The sequence below is a fragment of the Neofelis nebulosa genome, chromosome 6, assembly GCF_028018385.1.
Source record: "Neofelis nebulosa isolate mNeoNeb1 chromosome 6, mNeoNeb1.pri, whole genome shotgun sequence".
Taxonomy (NCBI): Eukaryota; Metazoa; Chordata; class Mammalia; order Carnivora; family Felidae; genus Neofelis; species Neofelis nebulosa.
This window is the reverse complement of record NC_080787.1, coordinates 148,210,736-148,233,475: the sequence shown is the minus strand read 5'-3', so window position 1 is coordinate 148,233,475 and position 22,740 is coordinate 148,210,736. Positions and strand designations below refer to the sequence as shown.

General features: G+C 41.0%; 1 protein-coding gene across 10 annotated transcripts in view; it reads right to left on the bottom strand.

The window, feature by feature from the left end:
• Positions 1 to 22,740, bottom strand: part of MAP3K4 (mitogen-activated protein kinase kinase kinase 4) — a 114,066-nt gene that overhangs the window by 60,293 nt on the left and 31,033 nt on the right. For all 10 annotated transcript variants that reach the window (XR_009263474.1, XR_009263473.1, XM_058735842.1 and 7 more), the window contains exons 2-3: positions 13,681 to 13,871; positions 6 to 1,369 (exon numbers count right to left, since the gene is read on the bottom strand). Coding sequence is in view for 8 of the 10 variants with exons in the window: in XM_058735842.1 (XP_058591825.1) it covers positions 6 to 1,369; positions 13,681 to 13,871 (1,555 nt within the window). In the remaining 2 variants the exon portion in view is untranslated. The remainder of the gene's footprint in view (positions 1 to 5; positions 1,370 to 13,680; positions 13,872 to 22,740) is intronic.

Genomic DNA, 22,740 nt, shown 5'->3' with positions numbered 1-22,740 from the left:
CCTACCTCCACTGGATGGTCACTCTTTACCAGCGCTATACGTGCCCTTTGCAAGGAACCGTCCATCAGCTTGTGAAGTCTTAAAATTAACTTTCTTAACCCCATTTGCTTCAGCGCTTTGTCTACAAATGGTCTATAAATAGAAGTCAGACAGTGTCTACTAAAGCCTGCTTCCGTGCTGCAGTCTGGCGCTCCCCAGCCAGCAGAATCATCCTCAGACTCCAGCCGCTCAAGCTTCTTAGACACGCAGTCCTGAGAATGGATGCTGAAACGGCGGTCAGCGGGCTGTGTGGGTCCCGGGGCCCTTGGACCAGAGAGCTCTTCTTCTTCGCTCTCGTCCGCACTACTCTCCAGCCCTTTCAGCTCCCCTTCTGTGTCATCACCCTCATCTTCCGGCTCGTTGCCTTTGGATGATCGAGGAGAAGGGATTTCAAACACTGGCCAGCCAATGTCTGATAAATTCTTGATGCCCAAAACAGTGCCCATAATCCTTAACTTCTGATTTAGGTCTTTTGTGATGTTCAACCACAAACAGAGCGCCTGCACCCTGTCTTGGAAGTCTTTCGCAGCATATTTTTCGTAGTCCTTTTGAAGAGCCTGCAACGATGGATAAAGTGCTTCTATGTACTCCAGCAGCTCCATTATCCGTTTCACCTGCTCGAATGACACCCTCTGGCGTTGCAGATGCTCATGATATGTTGAGTAACCCACAATCTTTGTTCCATGAGGGGCTCGGCGCTGCCCTTCTACTGAAGTACCATTAAAACTAGCTCCATTTCGAACAAAGGCAAAGCTCCCATAATTCACTTTGAAAGTAAGGATTTCGTTGATAATATCTGGGATGGCTTGACGGGCTGTATACAAAAAGAGGTCCTGGTCATTAATGGTCCGTCCTGCATGCCAGGCTTGTAGCTCTAACCAGATGAGTTCATTAGATCGGTTAAACCAGAGAGCAGACGTATTTTCCTGTCCTCTTTGCTCCCTGTCCTTCTTCTTTGAGACCGAGGTAAGCTTTAGCAGAAGTCGTAAAGTCTCAAAAAACTTCAAGCGATCTGCCGGACAGTCAGTCCTAGAAGTCTGGCGTGCAGTTCTGGCTATAGGCATGGGCACGGATACCGGAAGCTTAGCGTTGCTGCAGCCAAGACTGAGGTAAGGCTTATTAAGATCCACATCTGGAATTGATTTTTTGGGCAAAGACCCACCCACTGAGTCCAACATGAACGAGCACTGCACATTTTTCTTATGGTCGCGCTCTGTTGTCCTAAGAGCTGCTCGGATCTTCTTCTCCTGCTTATAGCTGTATTCTTCCACATTCTCCACAGTTTTTCCAGTGTCTTTGTGTGGAGGCTGGTTTGGCGCATTCATTTTTTCTATTTAAAAACAAACAAACAGAACATTATGTTACTCTAAAACGTGAAGCTACTCTCGGTATCTTCAATAAAACTGATACTCACATATACTTCTTTTTCAGGCTGTTACTGGAGACAAAATCATAGCCATTTGCTGAAAATTAAAAGATTCAGAATATATGCATTTCTAAACCTCTAAAAAGATTTTATCCATCTTCCCTGCTTTATTATACTTGCTATAGTCTCTAAGAGTCTCCAGTGGTAGCCTAGAACAAGCTGTCTACCTCTGTGCCAAAAGTACAGTTATACTGTAAGAGAAATCGTCAGAAGTTAAGCCTTCACCTTACAAGAGACACAGCACAGCAGATCTGACAGAAACGTGGTTTAGAAAACACATCCAGGGCCGCCTGGGTGGCGCAGCTGGTTAAGCCTCTGACTCTTGATCTCAGCTCAGGTCATGATCTCACAGTTCGTGGGTTCGAGCCCCACATCGGGCTCTGTGCCGATGGCGTGGAGCCTGCTTGGGATTCTGTCTCTCCTCTCTGCCCCACCCCCACCCCCCGCTCATGTACGCACTATAAAAATAAATAAACTTAAAAAACAAAACAAAACAGAAAACACATCCAATTCTCCCCTTTGCCGTAAACTAAATGTATTAACTCAGAGCATATCACATAAGTTTTCCGGGTCACTTTTCTCATTTGTAAAATGAAGTAGATGGAACAAAGAATCTTTAGGCACTTTCAGATTATTTTCATAAAAAACGAAAGACAAACAATAGGCAAAAATGTTATTCTCCTCCTTCGTTTCTTCTTTCCCACAAACAAATGAACGACAACATTTTGAATTCAGCATTAGCAAAAGTGAAAAGATACCGACTACATCAGCATCACTTACCTGTACCGGCATATAAAATAATTCAAAATTAATGCAAAGAAAGTAAACACACACGTTTTTGTCAAACAACTGTAGAAAGTTCCATTAATTTAATTCCCAAGCTTTGAAATGTCCCGATTGGCATTTCTGCCGCTACCTTGCCGAAATCCCTTCACTCTGTCGCTTTGCAGACACAACGGTCTCTGGGTTCTTTCCTACTTCCCAAGTCACTCCTTTTCAAATCCCCTCTTTGCAACTTGCATCAGAAAATGCTAACGTTTCTCAGAGTTCCACTCTTCTGCCTCTTGTCTTGCTTTCCCCTCCCTCGGGGAGCTCCTTCACAGCCACTTCAGAGATCGAAATGCCCAAACCTAAATCTCCAGCCCAGTCTCCCCTCCACACCCAGGATATACTTCGTTTCATTGAATCTACGATACACATTCTCTATTTTAACATCTCTGAAATGAAAGTATGTTTCACAATTAAGAATGATATGAATAAGTTTTAGGAACAAACTAATAGCTTTCACTTACATTTTCTCTTTTATATATACATAAATAACATATATAACATATAACATGTATATATGTATATATAACATATACATAAGAAGAATAAATAGCTTTTTTAAAACCTGTGTCTAAATATCAGGAAGTATAAAAGGGTTCTTTCAGTAAATAGAAAATAAAAATTCTAAGTATGAAAACACATTGCATCATCAATTGTAAGCATTTTTTTCCTTAACACATATTATATAGTATGTCTTTAGACTGGGTGAAATATGGCATATTTATATGGGTTACAAACTAGTAGACCCCAAAATCAATTCACTAAAGAAAATTAGTTTAAAACCAATTTACCTTCTAATCAATTTAAATGAGAATAGTTTTAAAATAAGAATTTTAAAACAAATATTCCTAAGTGCAATATTTACATTATATTTAATTTCCTTTATGGTCCATTAAAAAGATTTTATTTGTCTATATGGATTTTTGCTATATTTTAATATAAAAACTATTATTTTTAAATTACTGCTATTTTTTAAGCGATATAATTTTTAACTCTGGTTTTAATCTACTTTACTTCTAAATGTCTTAAAACTTGTTATGCAGTCCATTGAAGAAACTTCTTCATAATTTTGTTTCTAGCTACAAAGGCCTATCAATGCTCATTCATAAAAAATTTGCCCAGTCCAGGGCTTTCTCTCCTCTGCGATGTTTTAGCTGTGTTTTCCATGTCTTTATCGACATAGCACACGCATACATCCATCTCTACTCAGGAGAACAACGGTTACTTGAAAGCAAAGCTAACAAGTGCTTCCAAATTTAACTCCACTACTTTTATTTTTCAAGATATGAATTTATACTATGTTACTATGAACATCATAGCACACTGTTTAAGACTAGAGAAAAAGATACTGAGTAATTTTTTACTACACTAAGTTGGAGGTGCCTACGGGATAGCCATGTTGGTTGGAGATATCTGTAGGTGAGTAATACGGGTCTTGAGTTCAGGAAAGAAATCCAAAGATACCGATTTGGAAGTCATCAGTATATACAGACGTCATTTACTACCAGGAGAGTACATAAGAACATCCAAGACACGTGTACAGAAGAGAGGCAATGCAGGTCTAGAAGAGAATGTTTTTTTGGTACGTGCATCCAAATAAATGGTTTTGAGTCAAAGACATCGAATACTTAAGTAACAAAAACCAATTTTTTTAGCTTAGGGTTTAGGATCCTAACAAGACTTCATAAAATGATGCAGAGTAATGTAACTGATAATGGCCAGAAAATGTTTGCATATAGTTTATAATTTGAAAGTAATAGTGAAGAGTGAAAAAGTATTACTTGGCTTATATAACTCATAAATGTTCTTCTAATCCATGATTTAAAGATCCTAAGGAAAACAAAGGGTTAACTGAGAGCGGCTGGAATGGTTTTCCATAATTCCAGAAGACTGGACTATAAACATTATGTCTAAATCTATGCTGTATTTTCTAGGAAGCTAATCTTCATAGCATGAACATATTAAGAGGTAAAACTTCTCAGCCTTGATCTTTATTTCAATAATTAAGAGGACTTAAGACCAATAAATGCCACAATCCCATGTTTCTGTATAAAAGAATCAAATTTTAGTAGCATAAAAAGCTAATTTTTGTAGATTATATAGAAATCTTGTTAAGCTTACCTCACAGCATACAAAATGGTTTATTACACAATTTTTTTTTTAATTTTGTGTTTACATAAAGCAATGGCTTATTATTTGGATCTACAATGTGTGTAAAGAAAAGCAAATTGAGAAAGGCACAAGATGGAACAGAAAAGCTTTTTTTTGTTTGTTTTTCAAAACAAAAAACCAAGTTGATTTTGAAAAAAAATACACAAATGGAAACTGATACATCTTAATTTAAAGTTTTTTTTACCATTTACTTATTTTTGAGAGACAGAGACACAGCATGAGCAGGGGAGAGGTAGAAAGAGAGAGAAAGAGAGAGAAGGAGAGAGGGAGAGAGAGAGAGAGAGAGAGAGAGAGAGAGAGAGAGAGAGAGAGATACAGAATCCAAAGCAGGCTCTAGGTTCTGAGCTGTCAGCACAGAGCCTGATGTGGGGCTCGAACCCACGAACCACAACATCGTGACCTGAGCCAAAGTCGGACACAACGAACTGAGTCACCCAGGCGCCCCTGATACATCTTAATTTGAAAATGATTAATTTAAACTTAAAATAGCCTTTAACTACTGTGGGGGGAAAAAAAATCAATCTACTTTATCGGTAGCTATACTTTTTGAATAATGTATTTGTGATGGACAGAGGAAACACAAGCCTATTTCCTAGCAATCAGTGACCCGGTAGGCCTCTATGAAACCATAAGGGACCCATCAGTTAAGGGAGATGTAGAAATAGTAGGTGTTGAGGGGGGAGGAGTGGAAGAAGGGGGGAGAAATAAACTGCAAGTTTAGATACAGTTCATATTCCCAAGCACTTAATATTTTGTCTTTACCCAATCTGACATGAGTATAAAACTTTTAATAATAACTTAAAAGCCCATTGATAATAGACAAGTTTCTTTCTTTATCTAGTTTTCTGTTAATACTAAATCCCTTTGCAATTAATAAAAAGTCAAATACAAATAGTTTCTGAAAAGGAGAATAAATCAAAAGTATACAGAATGTATTACATGAAAAAATTCTAATTATAGTATTACAAAACTAGTTCATAATAACTTAAGTAAGACTAATGGAACATCTAATCTCCTGAGTAGCTATAAATTAAATGGTGTGATTTGGTCAGTGCAGTTAAAGTGATCTTCCAGATAGTTACTTTTTCCTTTGGCCAATCACCAACAATTCCTGCCTAATGAGAAGAATATGAAAGGAAAAGAAAAAAAAAATTATAATGAAACCCAAAGCAACCAATGACAAGCAGTATGGTTCGCTTGTTTAAACAGAAATGAGACATTCAACCGAATTCTCCCACCATCCATATCTAGAACTGGCTCGTTAGAATATATAGAAAATGTATTTTTTATCAAGTCCCTGTAATACTTAGGCTCTCCCATCTGTGCACTGTCCAAATGCAAAGCAACGGCCTTCCTCAAGCTCTCGGATGAGTAAGCGTAAGCAGATGGCTGCCCCTTACCTTTAAGTGGGAGACGATCATTAGAGCAGTGACGTCCTGGGTGATCACACAATGTCAGCAATCTGCAGGGGCTCAGAGATGGAATTCGAGGTTCTAAAATTTCGGTCAACACTAAGAATCACTTGGATTCTTGCTAGAATGCGGATTCCTGGGCCCACCCCCAGTGTCTCTGATTCAACCTGGCTAGAGCGGCAGCACATCGGAGGGAAACACTGCTTTCTTCAATCCCCTCCCTTTCAAGGTAGAAGCTGTACAGAGACTGTTGTCATCTTCACAACAACACTGTGAGGAAGACCACCATGGAACACAGAGACAGACAGGAAATGTCAGGACGAGGATCCCGACCAATGTTCATACCATCACTCCACCGTTACACCTGTCACAGGTGCTCACGGACCAGCACTAACCGTCCAAAGAAAGGTTAGACACTGAGGGTCGTAAATAACAGATTATAACAGGTGATCCATAAAGGCTTGAAGTAAGACCACATGCTTGACTGGGGCCTTAAAGAATGGAAGGAGCTGAAACAAGGGTATTAAGAAAGTCAAGAGCATCTTTGAAGCCAGAGAAGATCAAGAAAAAAAGGAAGAAAAGAAGAGAACTTGGCTGAACAGTAAGTCTGTATAAGGGTAGCCTGGAAATATAAATTACAACTTTAACTATCAGACTGAGTTTAGACTAAAGAGCTGAAATGCAGATTTTTAAATCCACGCTAGTTAACAATGAACAATCGTGTGACTGACTACACAGCAGACCCCCTAAACACGAAGGGTTTGAACTGTGCAGGTCCACTTATACACAGATTTTTTTTTTAATACTGTAAATTTTTGATAAATACTGTAAATTCCCTTAAGTTTTCTTAATTTTTTTCCTCTAGCTTACTGCACTGTGAGAATATAGTACGTAATACATACATAAATACACGTGAGTTGATTCCAGTCAACAGTAGGCTATGAGGTTAAGTTGTTGGGGACTCAAAAGTTATACACCAATTTTTGTGCACGAGGTTGGCCCCCTAACACCTCCCCTGCATTGTTCAAGGGTCAACTCTATAGACTGAATTAGACTTTTATCAGTTCAATTTTATAGCAGTATTATAGTCTTTCAAAAAAAAAAAAGTTGCCGAGGCACCTGGGAGGCTCAGTTGGTTTAAGTGTCCAACTCTTGATTTCGGCTCAGATCATGATCTCAGGGCCGTGGGATCGAGCCCCACATCGGGTTTTGCGCTAAACATGGAGCCTGCTTGAGATTTTCTGTCTGTCTCTCTCTCTCTACCCCCTCCCCCGCTTGCACTCTCTCTAAAATTAAAAATTAAAAAAAAATTTTTAAGTGCTGATCCTACTTTTAGCAATAAACACTTTTACACACACACATACATACACATACCTTGAGATATTTATGATAGGGAAATTATGGTGTTTGTTTATGATATATATGTATGTATACACGCACACATAGGTACCAATTCTGATGAAATGTCTCGAGATATTTGTTCTATCTCTGTAATTTGGCAATTGCGGTATAGCGTAATACTGCTGTAAAAATGGGGCTGGTGTTGATTACGAGGCAGATTCACCCTGGGAAGGACTTTTTGGCTTGAGTGTTTTCATTCTTATTTAACCTATTTAAGCTATTAAATGAACTAGCTTTTAACTACGTTGAAAGAACAAAACTTTACAGATGAGATAGTTTGACTATCTCTTCCTTAAACCCATCGTAAGAAGAACAGTTACATATGACTAATTATTGTCCAAAACTTATTAAAATCTTAATTGCTGTGATTGGGCAGTTATTTACCATTATCCAAAAGTATAATTTAAATAATACCACAATTAGATCCTGTTACTCAGGGAAGTATGAAACCCAGCCTGGTCCGTGAGCTAAGTCAAGAGCTTAACTGGTAGGTTCCATCAGTCAGGATGTCACATAGCTGACTTCTTTTTAGGTAATAGGAACTGACCGTTCTTCCCGAGCTATCATAACGTGGCTATCATATTTGTCACAGCTTCTAAAAATAGAAGTTAATATTCTGACAACAAAAATGTCTTTAACCGCAAAAAACGGATAAAATATAGTTCTGCACACTTCTAAACTGGCAACCATTTAAAAGTCCATCAATACAAAGCAAGAAATAAAACACCGCAACAACGGTGACCTCGCCTTCACCCTCACGTCCCACCCCCGTCTTCAGTCCTCTCCCGTCTCAGTCTCAGACAACCGCTGTGACGGACACTGTTTTGAACTGTCCTGTCTGGTGGTTGCACACTCGCATACTACAGTTGGAAATCACAAACGATGAATGACACATGAATCTCTGGGCAGCATTTACTGTGTGCATTTGCAGGGACTTCTCTAAAGTCTACTCCCAGTGTGTGGATTTGCCGGGTCAAGGACATAACCAACCACAACTTGACCGTATTAACAAATTACTGTCCCACAAGGATTGAGACCATTTATACTCCCGTTAGCCTGCATGAAAGCTGCCATCTCCTCATATCTTTGCTAGCAGTTACTCACTGAGGTAACTGTAAGAAATATATTTGGTTTCTGTCCAGGTTCCTGGCACAGAGAGCTGCTAAAAAACCCTCGGAATTTCCTAAGTGATAGGGGTATCTTTTATTATTCATAAGGAGCCCCTTTCAATCACATCTAATAAATTTATGCTAAAGAGGTGACTTAGGGGGTGCTCCTAGAAAGCCTCCAGATGGGGCTGGTCACAGAGGGAGCAAGTATTAGCAGCCCCCCTACCCACCTTCCTAACCTCCCAGAAAGGGGTTAGAGAGGGCAGCCTGGAGATTAAGAGCTACAAAGACTCTCAAACGGGAAATGTGATGAGCCCCAGGTTGGTGAACACATGGAGGTGGTGGGAGGCTAACTAACACCTGGGAGGACCCGGAAGTTTCATGGGAACCTGACACCCTGCCCTACACATCTCTTCCATTTGGCTGTTCCCGAGTCCTTTATACCATAAAGTAAGTAAAGTGTGTTCCTGAGTTCCTGTGAGTTCTAGGAAATTATGGACCTGAAGAGGGTCTCATGGGAACTCTCAATTTATAGCGGGCTAGTTAGAAAGGGGCCTGGGACTGAATTTCCAATTATAAAAAAATAAATCTATAGTAGTTACTACTATGGATTAGTAGCAGTTACTCTGAGCCTATAATAATAAAAATATTTGAAGAATCATATCCATATAATCAGTTCATGACAATGGTTACCATTGCTAAAAGAAAATAAACGTTAATAGTTACTCTTACCTCCTTTCAATATAATGCCCTCAGTTACCTTTTCGTGTGCTTATATTCCTTCAGGAATGCTTATGACGTTGTCCGCATTCACAAAGGAGAGAGGCTGGAGGCATAAAGACAGTAAGGCTGCCCAGACACAAATGCTCCAAAGCTTTATATCCAATGCAGGTAGGAGCTAGTCTCTTACAGCTAGCAACCACCTCTTGCTGGTGAAATGCCCTGTGGTCCCCCCACCCCCCACCCCACAACGAATTCTGGAGGCCATGTGTCGCCAAAGAATTCAGCAAAAGCGGTGTCATGTGACTTCCTAAGTTATGAACCCTTACAACTTTCACCTCGACCTCTCATGACACTTGCTCTGGGAGAAGCTAGCTGCCACATAAGAACTCCCATTACCTGGGACCAGTATGCTGTGAAGAAGCCCAGGATATGCCATGTGGAAGGTTAGGTGGGAACAAAACAAGGCCAGCCAGCTCTCAGTCCAGGTGCCAGACCTGTGAGTAAAGGAGCCATTGCGGACCACAGAGACCCAGCAGACACCCTGTGGAGAGGAACCGAAAGTCCACACTGAGGACCCTATCCAGACCATGACCACATCTCCAGCCAACTGAGCCATTTCAGCTAAAGCTCCAGACATGATGGGTTTGAGACAAGCTGTGACCTGCCCGGACATGTGGCCTGCAGAATCATGAGCACAATAAAATGGCTGTTCTTTCATGCCACTAAGTTTTGGGGTGGTTTGTTACACAGCAATAGGTAACCTGAAAAATGCAAATACTATTGGCGACATTTATTAAAAAGATGACTCCAACTTGGGACTGTAGTTCTAAAGTGAAGAGTCTGATTCGGAGAGTCTTTGCTCGTGCCAGTGAGAAAGAACGAATGCACCAGTTCACATTTCCTTGGAAAGCTTTTAAAATAAAAGCTGACCAACCCAATTAATCCCAAAAGCTCTTGAAAGTACTGAGGGACCAATATATTATCATGAATCACACACTCCTTTGAAATATTGGTCTCCCTGACTCAGCCTTCAGGTCATAGCACAAATGTCACTTGTTCCAGAAGCCCTGAAGCCCCGGGGGCCTTCCCAGCCCCTCCTGGGGGGGTGGGAGGCGGTCTCTCCTCACCAGCCTCTGTCCCACCTCCGACCCCAAGACCGCACTGCCCGTTTACCTGCGTGCTTTGGTGGGGCTCTCACCAAAGATAGTACAAGTTATCATTTCTATGTATTGGGTTTATAGGTATTTTTATTTCTTTTTGTTTGTATTTTCGAAATTTCCTACAATAAACATGTCATCTTTTACAATAAGAGACAAGATTAAGTTATTAAGGATTTTGGTCTCGTAGGTGCCGCTGGATAGGTACAAGCCAAAAGACGCATAGCGGGGCACCTGAGCAGCTCAGTGGGTTAAGCGTCCGGCTCTTGATTTCAGCTCAGATCATGATCTCACGGAAGGTTCGTAAGTTCAGACCCCGCATCAGGCTCTGTGCTGACGATGTGGAGCCTGCCCAGGATTCTCTCTCTCTCCCTCTCTCTCCCCTACCTATCAAAATAATGTAACAAACTCTATCAAAATAAATAAACATACACACATAAAATAAAGACGTATGGCCGTTCACTTCTTTACCTGAAAAATGGCAAGAATTGGAGTAAGCAGTCCTAAGACCCCTTCCAGATCTAAAATTCTGTAATTTTATGGAATAAACAACTGAAAGAAATTGAGGAGGAAAGGAGGCAACCTTCCATCTTCTACCTCCCACATACCCCAGAAGGACAGTAGCCATTCAGCAAATATTTAGTGACTATTTTTCTGATTAGTGAAAGACAGTTAACTCAAGTACGGCATTCAGGTAAGCTTAACATCTGCTGCTTGTACTAGAAAAAACTCGAAACCAAGTACCAGGAGAACTATTTCTAAAAATACTCCTGTCACTATCTCAAGTCTTCTAGCCTTGAGGTTGCTTTGAAAATCCAGGCCTCAGTTTCTCAATCTACAAAATGTGAGAATTATGCCTTCAACTCCTATTCTAAAATGGTATGGACCAGGGCGCCTGGGGGACTCAGCTGGTTAAGCGTCCAACTCTTGATTTCGGCTCAGGTCATGATTTCGCGGTTCGAGCCTCACACTGGGCTCTGAGGTGACAATGCAGAGCCTGTTTAGGATTCTCTCTCTCTCTCTCTGTCCCTCCCCTGCTCTCTCTCTCAAAATAAACAAATAAACTTAAAAAATAAAGAAAAACCAGGGGCACCTGGGTGGCTCAGTCAGTTAAGCTTCCAACTTCGGCTCAGGTCATGATCTCATGGTTCGTGGGTTTGAGCCCCGCGTCAGGCTCTGTGCTGACAGCTGAGAGCCTGGAGCCTGCTTCGGGTTCCGTGTCTCCCTCTCTCTCTCTGTCCCTCTCCCATTCACTCTCTCTCTCTCTCTCTCTTTCCCTCTCAAAAATAAACAAACGTTAACAAATTGTTTAAATAAATAAATAATGGAAATAAATAAAAATAAAACAGTAGATGGACCAACAAGTTAAGAAAAGGCAGATGTGGGGCACCTGGGTGGCTCAGTCGGTTGAACGTCCGACTTCGGCTCAGGTCATGATCTCACAGTCTGTGGGTTCAAGCCCCGCATCAGGCTCTGTGCTGACCGCTTGCTCAGAGCCTGGAGCCTGCTTCAGATTCTGTGTGTCCTCTCTCTGCCCCTCCCCTGCTCACGCTTTGTCTCACTGTTTCTCAAAAATAAATAAATATAAAAAAAAAATTAAAAAAAAAAAGAAAAGGCAGATGTGCTGCAGGTACCTTCTCAGTTTTCCCAGCTCGAAGCAAATATGTGCTAATATTGATTCAGGAGATGCTACTTCACTGACACCTATTTTAGAGAAGGAGCTTCTATTGACGTCCTGGAGGAAATGAATAAGGGTTGATTTTAGAGATGATAAATTGCAATAAAAGCTATTAGTTTCCAAAGGGGGTTGTAAGTGCAGGTCGCAAGTTAACATCCTGGTGCAAATAAAGTTTTAAAAGAAAGTAAAAAAATCGTGGTGCCTTGCTGGCTTAGTCACTAGAGCACATGACTCCTGGTCTCAGGGTTGTAAGTTTGAGCCCCACGTTGGGCGTGGAGATGACTTAAAAATAAAAAAAAAAAAAAATTAAATAAATAAATAAAATCTTAAGAGAAAATAAAAAATCACCTTCCCTGTGGAGAAGAAAGACCACTTACTGATTAGAAATTCTTTCCTGGGTAAGATTTCACTCAAGCAAATAAACAAAACCCATTTCTCTCCCCTTCCTTCTTTCTTGAGGAAGGGCTACGACAGGAATACAGAGTGAATTTGCCAACTTATAGCCATGAGAGGTCAATGTGTGGAAGAAATCTGTAGGAAGGGGAACCTGGCCAAAGAAAAAGGAAGAACACGGGCCAAAGAAATGCAGAAATGGGCAGGAGCTTGATGTCAAAAAGGGAGAACATGTGATAGGGGAAATTTCTCAGATAAGATCAAGAATGAAATCTCTACCTCGTGCAGCAACTGATGACCAACTTCCAGAAAGCTAGGAGATCAATTTTAGGACAGGTGGTTTGCTGAAATTAATAGAGAAATGCTAAAGCCATAAGGCTTCAGTGACCGGAGGATCTAAGCCAGAAAGCAGGGAACAAGGAGGTAGCAGGTCGGCATGATTTATCTCCCTCAGAAAAGAACAGCTGTGACATGCTGGAGGAAGTGAAGAAATGAAAACAGAAAACTCTCCCAGCTTCTAGGAACAGAACATTATCTGGGCTCTGAGATTCTAAACAAAGAGAAAAGGAGAAGTGTCTGTGGTGATGAGGTGTAGGGTACCATCTAGGCACTGTGCCTGGCAAGAAAGAGGGCCACGCACGCACGCTTAGGGCCATGTCACGGTCACCAACAGAGAGCACACGTCATGAGCTGCTTAGAGAAGCCTGGCTCTGCCTCTCCCAAACTACCCACACATCAAGTCTAGAAGACAAAAGCTAGAGATTCCAAGAATGAAAAAGGCCATCGGGCACCTGGGTGGCTCGGTGAGCGTCCGACTTCAGCTCAGGTCATGATCTCACAGTTCGCGGGTTCAAGCCCCGCATCGGGCTCTGCGCTGACACCTACAGTCTGGAGCCTGTTTCCGATTCTGTCTCTGTCTCTGTCTCTCTCTCTCTCTCTCTCTCTCTCTGCCCCTCCCCCACTCACACTCTGTCTCTGTCTCTCAAAAATAAATACACGTTTTTTAAAAATGTGTTGTTGTTTTTTTTTTAATGGAAGGCCAACTATCTCATACATGAGTACCACCCTGAAGGAGTACACACTCGACTTCCTCCACCACTGGCTTTAACAATTACTCCGGCCAAACCTTTCTAGCTCTGGAGAATTCTTTTCTCCTTTATTAACAATACTGCTAGTGGTAATGATTCGAAAGTTAAGAAGTGAAATTTAAAATCGGCATCAAAATTAAATTTAAGATAAGAAGAAAAACATTCTCATAGAAAGGATCAGTCAATAGTTATGTGTTCTACCGATTATGTACTGAAAGCGTCAAGCCTGTGCATGTCGTACGTAGCGCACTCACCTTTCAAACCAGACCGGCCAGCAGGCCTCCCGACGTTATTCCGCTGGTGCTTGGTGGACATGCGTTTTATCTGCCGAGGGGTGCTGGGGGGAGAGGTGCCATCAAGGTTCTCTGTATTCGTTTCATCTGAAAAGTCCTCTGGATCAGACTCGGAATTCTGGCAGCCAGAATCTCCTAACGTGCGCTCTTGCCTACGAAACATGATACACAGAGAAAATATTCAGTGACGCAGTAAGTGAACTCAAATGTAAACTACTTGCAATTTCATTTAAGAACTCTTTGCAGAACTTTGCTACGGATACGTCTCCTCCTCGGCACCGGCGTCGTTCTCCTCTATTTGTACGTGTGGCACTCACAGGAGAACTCCTCTTTCGCCCGGTGGAGTAACAACCGTGACTTCTGCTCTGACCGCGAACGGCGAACAGCAGGGGAACCGCACGAGCAGGACGGCGCGCGGTTTCTCTGTTTAGAGAATTCTGACGTCAGTGACGTTTAAAACCAAAAGCTCACAGATTGAGTAAAAAAAGAGCAAAGGACTGGAAGATACCAATCAGACAGAACGAGGTATGTACGTGTGTGCTGGGCACTGAAAGCCGGGTGGGCGAGTGGACTTGCCTCGTCCTGCCCCGGACCTCAGGGCTGCTCTTCCTCTGAGGCACACAGAACAGAAACCCCAGGAACGTTCTATGGTGACCCCGGCAGCAAAGCAGGGGGCACCGCTAACAGACGAGAGGTCAATGTTCCTATGTTCTCCGCCACACACGACAGGGCAGGGCTCGGGTGAGCAGTGGGGGAGGACGCTGGGGAAGGAGAAAAAGGAATTCGTTTCTCTTCAGCTTCAAAATGCCACTCCTCACTAACTTGTCCTCTGGTAATGCTTCCGGCCAATTCTCTATCCCCAGCCAGCTTCTCAAACACCACTATTTTGATAAAGTTCTATTTTTGCAAAACCAACAACAACAACAAAAAACTTATTAGTACAAACAGAAACAAATACAATCCCAGAACAGCAAGCTAGAAGGAACCGATCATGAAGTTCCTTTCAAGTACATACCACAGTCTACCGCATTCTGAATATTCTTTATTGAATACACTTCAAATTTTTATTTTTTATTTATTTTTTTTTTAATTTTTTTTTCAACGTTTTTTATTTTTATTTTGGGGACAGAGAGAGACAGAGCATGAACGGGGGAGGGGCAGAGAGAGAGGGAGACACAGAATCGGAAACAGGCTCCAGGCTCCAAGCCATCAGCCCAGAGCCTGACGCGGGGCTCGAACTCACGGACCGGACCGCGAGATCGTGACCTGGCTGAAGTCGGACGCTTAACCAACTGCGCCACCCAGGCGCCCCATACACTTCAAATTTTTAAACATGACTCCACACTATATCCAAGACAGAACCAGTTTTCTTCCTGGCAATTGATATCCTGATATAAAATCAAAGCTATTACAAAATCAAGATGGAAAAAAAAACACTCTAAAATATAGGATACATTATTGAATTATACTGACAAAATATCAGAAAATAAACTTTCAAAAAATAAAAATGCTGCAGAATTATATAAATTTACAGCACTGAAATCCATACAGAATCCCTCAGATGGGTCAAAAACTGACATAACCAGACAAGACCACTCTAGATACTATGAATATACATGGCCCCACACATATGTGCATACATTAAGACATACAAATGAAATACCCTGAAAGCTGACTACAACAAATTAAATCATAAGCAAAGTTAGAAATGAGTTTCTTTTATTTTTTTAACGTTTGTTTATTTTTGAGAAAGCATGCAGCGGGGGAGGGGTAGAGAGAGGGGGGAGGGGTACAGAGGACCCAAAGCGGGCTCTGCCCGATATGGGGCTTAAACTCACAAACCATGGGATCATGACCTGAGCCGAGGTCGGACACTCAAACAACGAGCCCCCAGGTGTCCCAGAAATAAGTTTTAAGTATTCCTGTTCCCTCAGGCTAATCACATCTATAATTTAAGTATCACACAGTCATACAATAAATAATACAACTTCCAGATGAACTTGAAATTTCCTACATCCATTTCTTCTACGCTCACTGCAAAATAGCTGATTCAGCTGAACAGAAGATATGACTATCAGTGACAAGGTCCCTCATCTCATTTCCCCGTGTTGTAGTGGTTACTAGCATAAGCTTGGAATGATTAACACTGTAGGCTTTGTGGCACAAGGGACTTTGGTTCAAAGGCTGACTGTGCTAGTTAGTAGCCATGTGGGCCTTCGCCAAATTACTTAATATCTCCACGTTGCGCATTTACCAAATAAAGATAATACTTAGAATCCATACCTATGAGGATTTAATCCAATAATGTATGCTTAACAAAAGAGTGATAATAGAGCAGGGTTCACTAAATGATTGCTACTGCTCATATTATAAACCGTGGAAGTCACCAAGCCTATTGGCCATCATGAGGGAACCTGAGTTCCTTCCTCATCTGCTTAACATTAAGACAGGGGGTACCTGGCTGGCTCAGTTGCTACAGCAGGCAACGGCTGACCTCATGGTTGTTAGTTACAGCCCCACGGAGGGTGTAGAGATTATTTAAAAATAAAAATGTTTAAAAAAATAAAAACGGAAAGGGGCACCTGGGTGGCTCCGTCGGTAAAGTGTCCACCTTTGGTTCAGGGCATGATCTTGCAGTAGGTGAGTGAGAGCCCCGCGTCGGGCTCTGTGCTGACAGCTCGGAGCCTGGAGCCGGCTTCGGATTCTGTGTCTCCCCCTCTCTGCCCCTCCCTCACTCATGCTCTGTCTCTCTCTGTCTCTCAATAATAAATGGACGTTAAAAAAAAATTTTTTTTAAATAAAAAAGGAAAGAGAAGTCTGCCTTTGAGTTCAGCATGGTACAGGCCCAGAAACTATCTTAACATTTTTAACACCTTCTAAATTGTTTCAAATTCAATACTATAACTTTTTTTTTCCCCACTAAGACAAAGTCAATGGTAAGGAAGGGCAGCACATTTCATTACTTTTGTGTCTCCAAGTTTCTAGGATAGAACTCAAAACCATTCAATGTTTTACCACAAAAACATATTTCATATTTCAGAATGGTAATCACAACAGAACTACAGCACAGACATTTAGTCAGTTAAACACATCAGGGCCAGATAGCAGCGAATGCCAGGCTAAACAGAAAAATGGAGTCAGATAAAGGAGCAAACGAGACAATCAAAACATCCCTCTGCAGTGAAGACAGACGTGAACTCAGGAAGCGGAAGACCAAAGGCTGAGTCCCAGCCTGACTAGACAGGTGACTGCGTACGTGACTTAATCTTTCTAAGACGAAGAAAAGGACGAATATATAATTTGTAAAGCCAACATTCTAAAATACTTCAGGAAATTCAGTTATAAATATTTCAAAAAAGTCAAGGATATCAAAATATTGGAAATCAACGGCTATGTGGAAAACACTACAGTATGAGACAGGCACATAAAATGGCATGTTTCAGTAGCATCCAGCAGTACTGTGTGCGTGAATAAATTACTCAAACGCGAAGTAGAGGAGGAGGAGGCTTTTATGAAGAGGGACTGAAAATGTGCAAACATCAGTGAGCCAGGTCTCCAAGGGCCAGCTCCCAGAGCTAAGGACAGAATCATGATTTCAGGATGAGGAGAGTTTATTTTTCAAGAAGTACCTTTGTCTGATCTACATAGGATGGAAACAAGTCCACTGCTTTCGCAGATAAAAAGAGTCAAAGACGGTACACGTAATAAAGATGCTAACTTTTATGAAAAAATGTAATTTGGGGAAACAGAAGAAAAAATACCTGGCACCTAACTACGGACAAGTTATTTCTCTACACACGGAAAAATTCACTTGGCTGTACTCTCCAAATAAAAGTAAAAGACTAAATCCCTGTAATACTTCTCCAGAAGCTGAAGATCTCTTGTTTTCAAATCTGCATCTATCCCAAAACAGAAAGTCATCCTAGTCTTTATAACCTCGCACGGACACAATAAACACTACTGGTTTCAAAGTGTTTCCAAATTACTTAATTACTCTAACAGCAAACATAAAAAATGCATGGAAGCAAAGAGGAATACTGTCATAAACAATGTATTAAAATAAGATAAAGCACGGTGCACTTCATCACTCTTTATTCATTATGCCACACAGAAAGTGAGGTAGAAAGACTGCCATGTGGAGCTGACGGCCACTTTCTTAGGATGACTTCAGCCCATCAACATGGTACTCACACCCACTGAAAATGTTAATAGTTTACATTCCATCCAAGTAACTTAGTAACTTAATACATGTCGGTACAAAGTCCAAATATATTTGAAGGGATTTTTTAAAAGTCTAGCACTCAATAAGTAAAATTCATGCCTGCCATCCTGTCAAAAATTACCAAAAAAAGGGAAAATATGGCCCAAACCAGGAAAAAAAAAAATCAGTAAGCAGACCAGAAATTTTGCTCAAACAGAACCTGTAAAGATGAAAACTGTATCTGAAATGAAAAACACTCTGGATGGGATTTAAAAGCGGATGAGACACAGCAGAGGAAAAGAACCGTGAACTTGAAGATACAGCAATAGAAATGATCCAAAATGAATCAGAAAAAGATTAAGGAAAACAAAGAAAAAGAACAGAGCATCCGTTATCTGTGGGGCAGTAACAAGCGGTGTAACGTGTGTTATTAGAATCCAAAACAGAAAAAGGGAAGCACAGAAAAAATCTTTTAAGAATTAAGGGCTGAAAATGTTCTAAATTGGAAGGAAACTGTAGTTCACAGATCCAAGGAGCTCCACAAACTCCAAGCAGAACAACTTGAAGAAAACCATCAGTTTTGACTGTGCACATCATAATCAAATTGCTGAAAACCAATGATGAAGAGAAAAATCTCAAAAGGAGACAGAGAAAAACAACTCAGCTTGGGAGTCTAAGCTAAGAAGCAATATACAATAGAGGGGTGGGAAGGGAAACCAAGCTAAAAGTTTCTTTTCTCTCTGTAAAAAGAAAAATTTATACACAAAATCTAGGAATATAAACACTAGTGGTAAGTTCAAAAGAACGTGCATCATTTCAATTAACTAACCCAAACCATCCAAAACCTCATTTTGTATTAGCTCATGTGAGATGAGCTAATGTGGTCAGTTGACTGGTTCAGAATGTTGCCATGGATACCAATTATTTTGGATGAGGAAAGTAATACGAGGTTTACATCAATTGCCCTGAAACACTGGCCTGATATGTGCTGAAAAACACACAAATGTGAAATTTCTTTCTAGTGCTAAATCTCTGACAGTCATATAAAACAGTGTCTCACTCTTTTCACATCAAACTTTGCTAAAGTACTATTCACTTGACATAGAATCTGGTCTAACAAAAGTGTGCCCTGAACTCAACCCAAGGGGTTTTGCTGTCATTTCAATGGAAAACGTGTGGAAGACAAGACAAAAATTCAAGTAACTAGGGGTTAAATAGTTCTGCTGTGACACAGTTGGTGAACCACATGGTGCCCGAAATAGCTCATCTATAAAATAATGAAGTTGGATTAGACGAGTTCAAAAACATCTGTGGTTTTGCAAAAGCCCAAACACACCAAACACACACACACACACACACACACACACACACACACACACACACACACCCTTCTTTAGAAGTTCTTTAGCAAAGTCCCTAGAAATCAATTTTAGGGACACCTGGGTGGCTCAGTCAGTTAAGCTTCCGACTTTGGCTTGGGTCCTGATCTCACGGTTCGTGTGTTGGAGCCCCGCGTCAGGCTCTGTGCTGACAGCTCAGAGACTGGAGCCTGCTTCAGATTTGGTCTCCCTCTCTCTGTGCCCCTCCCCTGCTTACATTCCGTTTCTCTCTCTTAAAAATAAACATGAAAAAATTTTTTTAAAAACAATCAAGTATTTTATTCACTTATGAAGTATAGTACTCAACCGTGTGAGATCCTCTCTGTCAACTCTGCCTTCTCACTAACCTATTCTCTATTAAGCAATAATTAAAGAAACACTTCGAGGAAAGGCAGGGAGGGGGGTAGGCAGAGGTGGTAGATTTTCTAGATTTCTTTTTTTAAGAATTCATATTAAAGAGTTTGCTTGGCTGGTGGTATAAATCAAAAGCAGCTAAGCTAAATTTGAGGTTGCTCAGTTGGTTTGTATTTGTAAGAGCCAATTAATTAAAAAGTTAGTTGATCTATATTGTCAGCCTATCATTGAATGTTTATCAGCTAACCTCCAACTAAACTGTTGTCAAACCTCAAATTTATCCAATATTTGCTAAGTTTTTAACTTTTTCTGTGGTGCCTGGGTGGCTCAGTTGGTTAAGCATCCGACTTTGGCTCAGGTCCTGATCTCACAGCTGGTGGGTTCCAACCCCGTGTCGGGCTCTGCGCTGACGGCTCAGAGCCTGGAGCCTGCTTCCGATTCTGTGTCTCCCTCTCTCTCTGCCCCTCCCCTGCTCACGCTCTCTCTCCCCCCAAAATAATAAATAAACATTAAAAGAAATATATTGAACTTCTTCATTGACTCAGAGTATAGGGTCTTTACAAACCTACTGAGTCTTGGTTTTCAAGACAGACATTCCAACTTAATTTTTTTTTAACTAAATTCATTTCTTTTTAACAAAAGCAGATTTAAAAAAAAAAAAAAAAAAGATTTCCCGTGAAAAGAACTATCCCTCCCAACCAGTGTCCAAGCCCTGGGAAGGCAGGGCCCCACCTATTACTGTTCTACCACAGTTGCCCCCAATGTCTAGGACAGTACCTGGTGCAGATTATGTGCCCAATAACCACCTACTGAATAAATGAACTTGCGAGGCAAAAATAATGTTCTCTTTTGATACTTCAGACTTAATCATCATCTAAAGTCTATTAAAATACAATCCCATTTAATTATTTGAAGAATGTAATTTTTTTTAAAGGCTGCAAGAATTAAATGATTGTTGATTTCTGTGGATGATGTTATCGGGATACCGTAACCCTAGGTGCCAAGGTAACTACCTCCCATCCAGAACAATGGCAATGGTGGATAACGGAGGGAATCGTGGTTTTGGAATCAGATTAACATGGGTTGAAATCCTTATGTCCCCACTCTTAAGAATACAAGCTTTAATCGAATTACTCTAAATTTGCTTACACTTTCATTTATTAGAAGCCTTCTTATCAAATGCCACTGAGACTTGTAGCTACCCAGTTAATTTTAAAAATACATATCAGGGGCACCTGGGTGGCTCAGTCGGTTAAGCATCTGACTTCAGCTCAGGTCACGATCTCGCGGTCCGTGAGTTCAAGCCCCGCGTCGGGCTCTGCGCTGACAGCTCAGAGCCTGGAGCCTGTTTCAGATTCTGTGTCTCCCTCTCTCTCTGACCCACCCCGTTCATGCTCTATCTCTCTCTGTCTCAAAAATAAAAATGTAAAACGTTAAAAAAAGAAAAGAATGAAACATGCAAACTCCAAAACCCAAAACATCTGTGGTGGCTGTGACTTTGGTGGCCTTCCACAAACCTGGCCTCCCAGTATTCACACCCTTCTATAATCACCTCCTCTTGAATCCAATATGACCTTGTAACCTGCTTTAACTAAAGAGATGCAGTGAAAGTGACACTGGGCCAGTTACACCCTTGTCCTTCAGGGGAGGCTGGCCACAGGTAAGAAGGCCAGCAGCCCTGAGACTTCCGCGGTCTTCAAAGCCCCACCTAGGCAGGTGGACAGGCTGCACGAAGAGCCTAGCTAGGTCAAAGTCTTGTGAGCTTCCAGCTGACAGCCAGCACCAACTTGCTAGCTTGTGAGTGAGGCTATTTTGGACCTTCCAGCTGTCCACTGAACCCAAGCCAAGACCATGAGAAGCAGAAGACCCACTCAGTACCGTAACAGATAAGAAATGGTTTTCATTTTAAGCCATTAAGCTTTGATATGGCTTGTTAAATTATAAGAGATAACAGACACACATATAAAACTTAAACATCTACTTTCACTTTAAGCCCATGAATGAGATTAAACCTATCACCACTCTGATGAGGGCCACAGCCTTGCCTTTTAGTGTGGGTCCCTGAGAGAAGTCATGAGTCACACATACCACGACCAAGTGCGGTGTCTGCAATCCACACTCTAGTTCTTTAAAATAGAACAAGAATCTAAAGACTTTCGTGGAGCAACTTTTCCAGATTTTCATGATTTTTCTTCCTAAATGTTAACAGTCCTCTCCTTTACCTATTTGATAGCAATTTTCTTTTTGTGACCTATCTTGAGACTTTCCAAAGTATTCCATCTAGAGAGAAACTACAATTCTCTTTTGCATTCACAGTTCACATGTTTGTATAAAAGCGTACTAAAAAAAAAAAAAAAAAAAAAAAAAAAAAGCGTACTAAATTATGCAATAACAATTAAAACATACAACAGACCTAAACAGATTTAGGAACAAACAAGGAACTCTTGATAAGCATATGTTTCAACTGGTGGAAACAGAAAGTCACGGCCATTCTAGAGTGTAACCTGTCAGTCATTCATGATGCTGCAAGCATCAGTAGATATGTTTTATAGAAGAAATGGAGAAGGTCAGGTCTTGGAAAGGGTTAGGTCACGTATGGATAAGGCTTACCTGACTTAGATCTTCTAGCAAAAGTCTTTTATTTAACTCACAGATTTACACAAAGTATACTTTATCAGTCCTAAACTAACTAGAACAAAAAGAACACTTAAAGATAAAAAAATAAATATACACTCCATATGGATAAGTTCTGCTCATCATTAGAAATAAAAATAATTATAACCTGTTGAAAAAAGATTTTCAGGGGTGCCTTGGTGGCTCAGTCAGTTGAGCGTCTGACTCTTGATTTCAGTTCAGGTCATGATCTCACAGTTGTGATACTGAGCCTCACGTCTGGGCTCCATGCTGGGCGTGCAGCCTGCTTGGGATTCTCTCTCTCCGGCTTCTTCTACCCTCCCCCTCTCCCCACCACTCTCAAAAAAAAAGAGTATTTTCAGATGAAGTCTTTCAGAAAACAAAGTCTTATAAACAAATATAACAAACTGCTTTAAAGACTTATCTTTCATTTCTGGTTAACCAGAAGACTAC